The sequence below is a fragment of the Micromesistius poutassou genome (genome assembly GCF_964030765.1).
Source record: "Micromesistius poutassou genome assembly, contig: SCAFFOLD_5854, whole genome shotgun sequence".
Classification (NCBI taxonomy): Eukaryota; Metazoa; Chordata; class Actinopteri; order Gadiformes; family Gadidae; genus Micromesistius; species Micromesistius poutassou.
The window spans coordinates 1-12,500 of NW_028178856.1; the positions used below are offsets into that span (position 1 = coordinate 1).

Here is a 12,500-nt window from a genome sequence, read left to right on the forward strand (position 1 = left end):
CCGAGACGCCCGCCCTGATTGACCTATGATGTTGACGAGAGATTCCATACAGAACTTGTTAAGGCAGCTGAATGCACCGGTGTTCAATTCTATAGAACGGAGTCCACAAGGTCTCCAAGCATTTTTTAAACATGGTCCTCAATCAAATGTATCATTTCCGCGTCGTTGGACAAGGGTATCATGAAGATGTATATAAATGAGTAAGCTCGACGGAATTATGACATTGAAATAATAAACAAAGTCCGTGTGTAGTAAAGAAGTAATCCAAGTACACCATAACTTGAAGCCAACTTGAACTCGGACAACTGCTCTAACAGTGCGGTTAGTTGGGGGGACAATGGCATTGTTTTGTGTGCGTCTGAAGAGAAGCAGCCGCTTCTACCCGCTGTCTGCACACCTGACATCTTGCTTTCAAGTCTACAAACAAGGGGGGCTTGCTGTGAAAACGCGACCATTCTTGTCATCGGCACAACTCTCCACGAAAAACAGCCTTCAAAGAGCTATAAACACTGCTATACTTCCCCTCAGAACTACCATATTTGCGAGAACGTTTGTACCTCGCGATAAGACAGCGTTTTTCCAGGCATGGAGACAAGCTAAGGGTGGCACTGTACGTACTCTGTGGCCGCATCACATCCACACCTCCAGACCGTTGAGGGCGCTGCCTGCTCCTCTCATATGGTTACTGCTCAAGCCTCTGCAGAAGCTCCTGGCTGTCATACTTGGAAGGTATGGTACTTTTTCAATGTATATAATGTAACTTAACAAAACGTTATAAAACATTTAATGAATGTTAGGTTAGGGTTAGGGGTTTTACTCATGCATTCTCATTTACGAGCAAGCAAATGTGTTGGCATTGTGGACATCTCACATACACACAGTGAACACTTTATCATGAAAGAGATTTTACAACAATGCTTACTACAATACTACAACTCAACTCAACTTTTTGAAGGAATACAAATAACAATTAAAATATATAAATTAAAAAATCAATATAATTGAATAAACACCAGGGATAAAAAAATATGTAAAAACTGATGATTATAAGACTTCAAGACTGACATTACTCCAGATCAACAGGATGGCTGGAGCCCTTGAGGATCGAACACGGTACCTTTCGGCTGAAAATACCCGAACACCTGCCACTAAAAACAACACTGCATCCACATGCCATTAAGTTGGAGGCCGGTGTTTCCTACATAGAGTTTAGCTGTGCTACCTATCTTAGTCTGTTTGGTTATCAGAAACATATTGAATAAGAAATGTAATTGATACTTTTGGTTTCTTAAATGGACCTTCAAATATTAATCATGAACTAGGCCTCAGAGGTGGAAAACAAAAAAGAGGTGGAAAGTACTAAAAAAAACCTACTCAAGTAAAAGTATAGTTTCATCACTGAAATTTTATTCAATTCCAAGTACAAGTATTGTTGTTAAAATTCACACAAGTACAAAGTACTCTCAGTTGAGGTGGTTCGGGCATCTGGTAAGGATGCCCACTGGACGCCTCCATTGGGAGGTGTTCCAGACACGACCAGTGGGGAGGAGACCCCGGGGAAGACCCAGGACTAGGTGGAGAGATTATATCTCAACACTGGCCTGGGAACGCCTCGGGATCCCCCCGTCAGAGCTGGTCAATGTGGCCCGGGAAAGGGAAGTCTGGGGCCCCCTGCTTGAGCTGCTGCCCCCGCGACCCGACCCCGGATAAGCGGATGAGGATAAGGATGAGGGACAAAATACTCTTTTCAAAACCTACTCAGAGTACTACTTTACTGGTCATATTTAATGCCTCACCAATCATAAGTTCACAACTGCAAGGGGGGGATCCAAAATCTCTAATCAGGGTTAAGTTCACACAATGATTTTGAGCAATTTTACATCCTGTCATAAGATAACTCTTGAAAACCTATCTTGAATATATTGGTTATCGTGACTTAATTAGCTTATTTCAAACCCATCAGACCCAACATACTTAAGGCCTTCTATTTTAATCTATAGCCTACTTTGACTTGAAGGAGTGTCATGACACTATATGCTTGACATCTGTGATATTAACACTCTTCTTATCTCTGAATCATTTGTTCTATAGCCTACACAAAACGACAAACTATTTCAAGTACATAACTGAAGTTTAATTTTGAAGCTTGAAATAGTCAGCCATTATCCATTCAGCCTACCGACTACACCCTAGTCTGACTGCACTGACGGCTGAAAGGTAGGCTTGTTGCTAGGTGAACTTAGAAATTCTCAGGCCAATGCAGCATGCATCTTGTCGTTCTCGACATACTTGCCTGCAATTTTTTACTCAGTAAATTGTGTGGTTTAATATGTAACTAACTACAATACTTAAACCAAAACTTACTTACTAGTAAAAGTACAGTTTTTAAAAACCACTGAAAAAATACAAAATACCAAAAAAAAAGTCTACTCAATACATTTACTTGAGTAATGTAATTAGTCACTTTCCACCTCTGCTAGGCCTATACAGTAGTGCAGAATAAGATCATGGCGTAATGTAATAAATAAATAAAAACCTCTGTCCTTGTTCCTGTTCTGTAGAAGCATCAGGAAGTGGTGGGTGTCCCTGCCGCCCAACCGCCGGCAGCTGGCACGCGACGCGGCCTGGCGTAACCGCTGGCTGCTGGTAGCGGCTGCTGCACTCGTCATGGTGATTGCTGCCCTCTTCCTCCTGACCCACCTGGACGAGTCCCCCCTGACGGGGCGAACACGCCTCCTGGTGTTCAGCAGGGAGAACTACATGGAGTTGGCTGCAGTAATGGCAGAGGACGTAAGAGTGTGGGATGCGGGGAGGGGTGATTTGAAACTTGTCGGTTGACTCTAGAGAGAGGGAGAGGGTCATTCTCCTAATAATTCCATGCATTTATGTGGTCATCTTGAAGATCTCCACTGATGAAAACAAGGGTTTAATCAGTGGGCCATAGGGTCAACCAACCACCATTATGTCAGCTCTTCGGTGAAAGATTGTGACCCCCAGTTTTATCTTCTAAGCAGGAAGGGGGCCCTGTTATCCACCTTGCTACAACTCACAGCAACTTTGTGATACCTTTTTTAGAACTATTGTTGTGTATGAGCATTATAATGATCAATGTTGTATCGGCAATGAGCCACTTACATTATGTGTCCTAGAAGTCTAACCCTCCTTCGGATGCGGACATCAAAATGAACCGTTAGCCTAAGCCTAGACGTAGCTCAATACATCCACACACGCACTGTGGCTTTATACTATAAGTGTCCAAGAAGCTTAACCCTCTCTCGGACGCGGCCATCAACATATACTGCTCCTAAAGACCAGCACCAGCGGCAGACACTGGCAAAAACATAGGATTGGTTTTCTCTAACTGTGACAACATTACCAAAATTACTATGTTGACAATCATGTAAAACTAAACTACAGACTCAGACTCAACAATTATTTATTAAATACTAACACAGTGATCACAGTCACTGCTTATGGCAGAGCTGACATCTAACATCGCTACAGGCTATCCTCCACGGTTTAAAAAAAAACAATTCAATGGCCCTTTCGATGTTTGCAGAGAAGGACAGCTGGTAATTAAGTGTCTCACCCTGTTTCCTTGTCGTCCGAGTCGCAGGCACCACAGAGTTTTCAATATTGATGGAGAGATTGTGGATGGAAATGCCTTCCATGGAAGGATGAGCAGCTTAGTCTTGTCCACCTGAATCAGTTTCAGGTGGTGTAGACATCCACTGAGAGTTGTCGGCCAGACATGCAGAGATTTGTTCAGCTACCTAAGGTTTGAGACTCTGAATAGGACAGAATTCGTCTGAATAGCTGTGGTAGGAAAGGCCTTGTACATGTCAGAACCCAGTGACTTGCTGTACTGGGAGAAGAGGATGGGGCCCAGGAAAGAATCCTGAGGGACTCCAGTAGTGAGACATCAAGGTTCAGACAAAAATTAGTGTATCCACCGTTCAAAAACATACCAGTACCGTTTTTTTTGTGTGTGTGTGAATGCATGTCTCTCCCTCTAGTACTTGGAGAAGTTTGCGGAGCAGCTGGTCCCGGCGGACGACCAACGTCAGCGGTTGGTGGAGCGGGTCGTCCAGCACCTGGCCGAGAGGAACAAGGACGTTCCCGAGGTGTCCTCCATCCCCTGGAGCGTCCACGTCGTCGAAGACCCCACAGTCAACGCCTTTGTCCTCCCTGTGAGTCAGAAGAGAGGGGACAGGAGGAGGGGTGTGTGTGTGTGTGTGTGTGTGTGTGTGTGTGTGTGTGTGTGTGTGTGTGTGTGTGTGTGTGTGTGTGTGTGTGTGTGTGTGTGTGTGTGTGTGTGTGTGTGTGTGTGTGTGTGTGTGTGTGTGTGTGTGCGTGCGTACTCCTGAGTAAGGTCATTTAGTATCATAGTATCAACTCCTCCATAAGCGAGTTGTACAGCTGGGATATACTAAACGTACACGATAAATGTGTTAAGTGTAAACGGCTTTTGTTTGTGTTTGGTGTCCATCAATTCAGAGACTGTCGATAAGGGCAGAAGGAGCACCAAATAAACAAGCTGTAGTACTGGTAATTGACATTTCTATGTCTTCAATTGCTAGCAGTCGCCATATCTGGAGTAGGTGCTGGTTTTGAATCTTTCAACTTGAAAGAACACTGTATCCTCCAGAGCTATGTATCGGTTAAAGGCGCTGTAAGCGATATTATTTGTTAAAATAAGTGTCAAATTAGACTATATTGTGACAGCAATCACTGATATATAGAGTGTCAGTGAAATCAGTCTCCCAACCTCTCTGCTCGGCAATAAACAAAAACCCCCAAAATTATGCTATCCCGGTCCCACTTTATCCATTCAGGAGGGATAGCTCCACAGAGAGGCAGTCCTCCCTGCGCCCTCACGGAAAGGCAGCAGGATTAAAGTGTTGCCTAACAATGGTGGAACAGGGGAAGCTTCTGATCCCAGCGCTCCCAGGAACAGCTTACACACCCAGAAACGGCAAGCGAGAAAAATGTCTGTAGAAAAAGAAAAGAAAGAAGGCTGCCAGGACAAAGAGACATTTGTATGGGTTTGGCCTTCGATCGGTGAAAAAACATGTGGTTACATGGGGACGAGGGAGGGGAGTGCTTGCTTGCCGTTTCTGGTTGCTTACACAACCAGAAACGGCAAGCGAGAAAAATGTATGTAGAAAAAGAAAAGAAAGAAGGCTGCCAGGACATTTATGTGGGCTTCAATCGGTGAAAAAACATGCAGTTACATGGGGATGAGGGAGGGGACTAATTGCAACTGCTCACTGAAAAAAGACATCGGCTGCTTTCACATATGGACGTACATCTCGCTATTCTCCCGACGGGCCGTATATGTGAATGACATATCCTGACGTTGTGACCTGTGAAAAAAGACTACCCCTGAGGTAGTATTTTAGCCGGTGGAAATGTTAATGACCTTATATGCGGTACAATGAGCAGTAGAATGTCTGCATTTCACTCCAGTTGAGTAGGCGTGTTGATGACGCTTCGGTCTACGTTTGCAGTGGCAGCCGCACCCTAAACAATAATCAGCCAAAGTATTTAAATGTGGCACTGCTTTTCAGAGTCATTCGTGGTGAACGCTAAATGATAGGTCTTATCGTAACCCTCAAAGTACACATCATACAATAAATTACAATACATGAGTTCACAGATGCATGCGTATATAGAATTTTTTAATTTTTTATTATTATGTTACACCCTTCCTGCTGTCGACTCCCAGACCGTAGTCGAGGAGCACAGGGGAGACGTTCCCTCCAGGGGTGATGTTCTCTCAGGGGTAACACCCTTCACTTTGACCGGCAGTGGGTCTGCTTATAGGTTTGAATATGGTCGGAATGAAGCGGCCACTGATTCTTGACAGGCTGGGTACTTTATTCTTAGTTTCACTAACTTTACAGTACACGTTTGCACAGACACAACCGGACTCGTTCATTACTTCACTAAACTGACACACACTACCGCTCGCTCTCCTCACTCGTCCACTCACTCACACACACACTGCCATTCTCGCGCACACGCATACTCTCTTAATAACTCTCGTAACAATCGTTATTGACAACAGTTAGCTGAACATTACAGGGTCCCCTCCTTCCACTCCCTGTTTTCTCAGTTAAACACAGAAATCAACTACATTTGAACCAGGGTTTGTTAGATGTGAAATTAAGCCAACGACTGTGTTCCTCCGGTAACACAGTCGTTTGTGACGGCTTTCTTCTTCGTTGTTTCTTTTATTTGTCTCTAACACATGCTCCAATCTTCATCATCATCGATCAATGCTTCAGATGTTGTGGATGCAACGGAATATATGATGCATCGTTGCAGCAACATTTAAGATGACTGCGATGAGTTCTGTCAGTTCTGCCTCCGTGCTGTCTGTGGTCAAACCAAAACAAACTGAGTGACAGCAGACGCACTTATCCCGCCTCTTGCTAACTTAGACCCTGCGTCATATCCTGCCCCTTGCAAGCCCACCCCCCTAAACCCCCCCGTTGATTCTACTGATGTCAGAACAAAATCGATATCCGCATTTAAAGCATCAAGTGTGCATCACCGTCAGGGTCGAATCTCCTGTTATACAAATGCGGCGAAAATGCGGAGGACATGTGTGAAAATGGCTTGTTTGTGTTCAAGAATGACTTGTCCTATCTTTGTGAATTAATTAAAGGTGTGTGTGTGTGGAGGGGGCTTTGAAAGCTCCTGGGATGACTACTGACTGATGCCTGGTTATGTGTTTCTCTGGGCAGAATGGCGAAGTGTTCATGTTTACTGGAATGCTTGAAGTGGTGGCAGATATTCACCAGCTCTCCTTTGTCCTGGGACACGAGATGGCCCATGCCATCCTGGGACACTCGGTGAGTACAAACACACATACATACACACTAGCATACAAACACAAAAAAAGTGTATCTTTCAGACTTTTATGACTTGGGCAGCGGTTGCTTTGATGGGTTTTCATGGCAACACTATTTATCAGGCCTTTTATGATCCTGCTCGTCCCCTTTTTCAGCTCAGTGTATATCAGATGCTACCTTAACACTCGGATGGCTTTAGGCTCAACCTGGTTTCCATCAGTCACACATGGCTAGCCGCAGAACAGATGAGTCGTGTTGACCTCAGGCCATAATCATTTTACAAGCTTGACTCTTTCCTTTTTTTCGTTGCACCTTTGGTGATGGCGCCCTGTGTTTAAGGCCAAGAAAAAGCATTCAGGACTCTAATTAAGTTGTCGTTTTTTTCGAGTGCGAGCGCCCCTGCTCCGGAAAAAGAGAATTTAATTGGTTGAAGGGAATGGGTGATCGACGAGGCTCCGTCCGGCCCGGAAGGTTTGCTCTGATCGGCTGCCACTGTTCCTGTGTGCGTGTCCCCTACTGTCTGATACCTCTCATCACATTCCCCTTCTTGTCCCCATCCCCCCAGGCGGAGCAGGCCAGCCTGTCCCACGTTGTGGACCTGCTGTCTCTTATCCTGCTGACCGCCATCTGGGCCGTGTGTCCCCGGGACAGTCTTGCCGTGCTTGGACACTGGATCCAGGGCAAACTCATACAGGTCAGACCAATTTCTCATCACCTCTTCACGTAACCCGTGGCTCTCCTCTGCAGCTTTTCCATTATCCATGGGTCCACCCCTTGTCCCCCAACACAACTCATATCTTTGGAGCTGGACGACTGCATACTCCAGTCCGTTCTCATCTGAGCAATAATGAAATGAGTCCATTTCACAATTGGCTCACTGGCTCAAACATACCAAAACACAACCACGCCTTCTGACGATCTTCCCAAAGTAATAGAAATGCAAATCGGGGACCTTGCTCTGAAGGTGTTGTGAACATAGGTGTGAATGACTGGCGCCTGTGCTACTTGAAAAGATGCATTAGGCTTTCTAGTCGTTACACAACCCTAACCTTTATTGGGGGGCAATGTTCTATAGATCTTGAAAAGTAAATGTTGGATCAGCCTCCACCATATTTCACACCAGTCTTGTAGATGTTCAAATTCTTGAACCCTTTGATTCTGTCTCTTCTGCCTCCGTCGTCGGATTCCTCTCTCAGCTGATGTTCAGCCGTCCGTACAGCAGGAAACTGGAGGCAGAGGCCGACAAAGTTGGCATGCAGCTGGCGGCTAAGGTAAAGCAGCAGGCCTGCGCTCATCCCATTATATTACATTGTGTCACCAGGGACGTCCACTCCCTGCAGGGCTCTCTTCCCCTTAAACATAATCAATTTGAAGAATTGTCATTAGCATGGAATTTTAGCCTAGAGGAATCACAGCACTGTCAGTTACTTTACGATACACCAGGGGGCACTGTTATCAAACCAAACAAGGTTACCCGGCCTCAAAATGCAGTGTGTGTGTGTATGTGTGTGTTGTTCACTCCCGGGGGGGGCGTGCGTGTTGGTGACGTGTGGGCTTGTCCTCTGATGCAGGCGTGCGCGGACGTGCGCGCTGCCCCGGTGTTTTGGCAGCAAATGGAGATCACAGATCAGCTGAGGGCAGTGCCAGCTGTCCCCGAGTGGCTGTCCACGCATCCCTCACACAGGAACAGAGTCACACAGATGGACCGCTTTGTGCCTCAGGTGCGCATGCACGCACTCGCGCACACATGCACACATGCACACATGCACACATGCACACGCACACACACGCACACACGTGTGAGTATAAACACTGGGTTACCTAATACTGGACATTGTGTGGAACATGGGCCTGGTTGCCATGTGGTCTTAACACTGTACAATAAACAGATCTTTTGAGTGCTTCAGCATTCAAAAACAGGAAAGCATTGACTGTGACAACGAGTTGAATAGATCTCTATTTACATATATATCATAACATCCCAAAGATATGTGGCCTCAGACTTAGTGCTTTAGTCTCTGTTGGCGGTGTGTGTATATATAATGGAGACCCCTTCAGCTCTCCCACAGCCCCTCTGATTGAGGCTGTGTTAAGTGCTCCGCTGAAGAGCTGAGTTTAAAAGGTATTGTTGAATTGAGGGTTCCATATTGATTCACATTTCCGTCCTGAAGTGCATGTGTAGGGAAGGAGTAGGACGGGCTAAGGTATATAATATATGTTTATTTCCATGGCTCAAGGATAGGCTCTCTGTGAGAGCGCTCTTTAATGCTTTTGATAAAAAGGTAGAGAGAAAGCGAAAGTTTGACCACCGTTCCACTAAAACCACCACTTTATATTGTGTTCCACAACGGAAATTTCTTAGAATGCATTGAATTGAGGTGTTCAATTTAGAAGGGACTCTCCACAGCAAGTATCAGTGTATCACTGCTTATGTTTGTATACAACAGACAATGAAGTGCTTCAGTTTTCCATATCTATAATGTTCGGCACTGCAGTGTATTTGGAATATGGTGTCGTGATACGATAATGAACCAAACTTTAGGTTCTACGAGGGAAGCCAGTAGTTCACAGAACCCTGTAGGTGGGAGAGTAGATGGGCTTATTTCTGAATATTTTTTAAGCAAAATTAAAACTAATGCTAAAACCTTATCGGATCGTTGCCAGACCAGGAGTTACCAACAACACACATATGCTTTGAACACACACAGTGTCACTGATTTTGTGTGTGCGTCTCATTTCTCCTCAGTTATATTTGCACAAACACACGGTCTGCCAGGCAGCGGTAGTATTAACCTTGACAGTGAGTTGAACTGTTGATCTTGGCCCTGCTCTCACTGTCAGACGCTGCCGAGTCTGAGACAAACAGATGGGTGCGCGCGTGTGTGTGTGTGTGTGTGTGTGTGTGTGTGTGTGTGTGTGTGTGTGTGTGTGTGTGTGTGTGTGTGTGTGTGTGTGTGTGTGTGTGTGTGTGTGTGTGTGTGTGTGTGTGTGTGTGTGTGTGTGTGTGTGTGTGTGTGTGTGTGTGTGTGTGTGTGTGTGTGTGTGTGTGTGTGTGTGTGTGTGTTGAAATTCAAATATGTTGCCCCTTACCCAGTGTGCTAAGTCTCTTCGACAAGAAAATCCTAACTGTGTGTCCTGTGTATTTGAACGTGTGTGGGAGTAATTTAGCTATGGCTAGGGTCCCTTGGCCTGCGTCCACCAAAACATTGTTTTGGTACGGGTACCATGTGCCCATTTGGTGGATGCCTTCATCCAATGCTTCATCTTCCGCAACCGTCAGGGCATCCATTTTTATCATGGGCGTAGCGCACCAAGTCTGCAGTCGGCCACGGCTCCTTGCGGTGTCCCGCACCTCGTGGAGGGAACAGCAAGCACGAAGCCCCGCACTTAACTTCACCCTGTTGTCTCCAGCTGCAGCTCAGCAGCAGGCTTGCTAGTGCTATTGTTGTCCTTAAGTTAACACCCCCCCCCCACACACGCAGGGCTGCTGAGGAGTTGAGAGGAGTGCGGTTTGTAAAGGGGAGTGAGTTGGCGTGCTGGAGTAAAGTGGACAGACTGGTCTACCCCACAGTGGCGTGAAATGGAGGTGCTTCCCGCCTCCTGCATCACCACGCCGACCTGGCTGTACAGCTCTGATGAACGCGTCGGCGTCTCCTCCGTCCGGCCGGATTCCAATAGTCAACCTCGTGATTTGGCTTGCCCTTGTTCCCTCAAATCTCAGGGAAGATTGTTTGGGCTGTTTGGGGTCCGTCCAGATCATCAACTGTCAAGCAATCATTGAGCATTTTTAGCGCTCTCATTTCCACACAGCTTCTTTTCCTCCAGCCCGGCCTATAACTGATGCCACTCGTCTTTAAAATATATTTCCAAAGAGCAAGGGGGGAAAGGCATTCCCAAAAAATAATATAATAATCCCACCCTCTACATTCTTTTTATCTGTCACTTCTTGGTCTCTCTCGCTTTGTTTCTGTCTTGTTTCTTGCCTACATGTGGACTTGTCCCTCCCCCTCTCTCTCTCTCGTTCTCCCGTTCTCGCTCTCGCTCTCTCCAGGCTCTGGAGCTGAGAGATTGTTGCGAGTGTCCGGCCCTCCCGTCTGCGGACCCCCGCGTTGTCTTCTCCATGAGCGTGCGGACGCTACTGGACAAGGCCAAAGGCAAAGGGAGGGGGGCCCAGAGCTCAGACTCGCCACCGCAGCCCCACCGACATTCACAGCCCCAGGATGCAGCGGCCGCAGCCCTCCTGGCCCAAGCCCAAGCCCGCTCGGCCCCGGCTCCCGACGCCTGTCCTTCAGACACCACCGTCCGTCCCGTCTACAGCTAACGCTCTGGGACTCGCTTCTCCTGACCCCTGTCCCGCTGAGCAACCCCCGCTCCTGCTTTAACCACTGTTGACGGGACACCGAAGACGGGATGCAGCATTTCGCAAAGCCTCTAGATTCTCTTAGTTTGTCTGTTTCAGACCTACTGATTGCTTGGGTGTGGAGGGTATTACAGTTTTTAGTGTGTATGTCACTGTTGTTTTTTCACTGTTTTTACTATTTTTTTTTTCCATTTGAAGAGTCCCCCTCACCCTTCCCAGTGCTGCAGTGTGCATCTCGTGTGCATGAGTGCCGTGTTAAGAGTTGAGATTGCGTTCAGATGGCTGGGAAGTCTTTGTGCAGATCACTGCATTAGCATCTAGACTTCTACACGACCTTGGCTGGGGACAAACTGAATTCATTACTTAAACCATACGTTGCAACATCAACATTTGCATTATTTATGAAGAGACTACAATAAATGCACTTTGTGTCCACACACAAACACAACGCATGTACTCATGGGTGCACACAAGTGTTGTGTGTGTGCGCAAATATTACACTTCATTACATTTCAGTGTGCTTGCAACACTTCTAGGTCCCTTATACCATGGATAATTTTTTTAATGGGCTGTTTTCATTTCAAAATGTGCTCTGACTTCTATGTGTCTGGGCGGTATTTTATAGTTTTATATCCATGTGGTGGGATATTGGTATCTATCCCAATATTTAGGAGACGCAAATGCACATCCCAAAACCCCTGATATAAAAATATTTTTGATGCATACAAATCCTATATACTTGAGACCATCAGAGCTGTTGTATATTATTACATTTAATGTGATGCTCTCCTGGGGATTTTTCTTCGAGGAGAGAATAAAAAATGGATGATAAAAAATGTTTTACTTTCAATATTTTCATATCTTCACCACTCCAATATCTGGGAGTGGTGCTATTATTTTGCTTACCATTAGCGCTCCATTAAATATGTTGTTTTTACCGTGAACATACCCAGGGTGAAAATGTGATGATGATGAATGATGAGTGCAAGAGAATATAGTTTCTTACAAAAGTGTCAGCAAGTAGGCCCTTTGCTTTCAAGTGACGTCATGGCAGCCTCATTAAATGAACCTGCCTTTTTTTATGTTGGGTATATAAATCATGTGTGGGTTAACTTTTATTAATGAATGATTTGACTTTATGCTTGACGTCAGATTTATTTTACAGTCGGCTTCCCACAGAAGCTCCTACAACTAGGTCTTGAATGGTAGCGGTGTGTGTGCTGTACGAAAGGCTGTCCTTCATAGTCTGGGATGTCTGACTATACGCTCGGTATCATTGT

At 45.8% G+C, this 12,500-nt stretch overlaps 1 protein-coding gene across 2 annotated transcripts; it reads left to right on the forward strand.

Moving 5' to 3' along the window:
- The first annotated feature begins 53 nt into the window (after positions 1–53).
- LOC311373318 (metalloendopeptidase OMA1, mitochondrial-like) lies at positions 54–11,968 on the forward strand. 2 transcript variants are annotated; one of them, XM_084490099.1, is made up of 8 exons: positions 54–729; positions 2,562–2,790; positions 4,017–4,190; positions 6,753–6,860; positions 7,426–7,554; positions 8,057–8,131; positions 8,432–8,581; positions 10,912–11,968. In XM_084490099.1, the coding sequence occupies exons 1-8, from the start codon at positions 338–340 to the stop codon at positions 11,179–11,181; spliced, it is 1,527 nt and encodes a 508-aa protein (XP_084346225.1). In that variant the 5' UTR covers positions 54–337; the 3' UTR covers positions 11,182–11,968. The 2 variants fall into 2 exon arrangements, with proteins under 2 accessions (XP_084346225.1, XP_084346226.1); XM_084490100.1 differs by lacking the exon at positions 10,912–11,968 and adding an exon at positions 10,343–10,850.
- Positions 11,969–12,500: the final 532 nt, after the last annotated feature.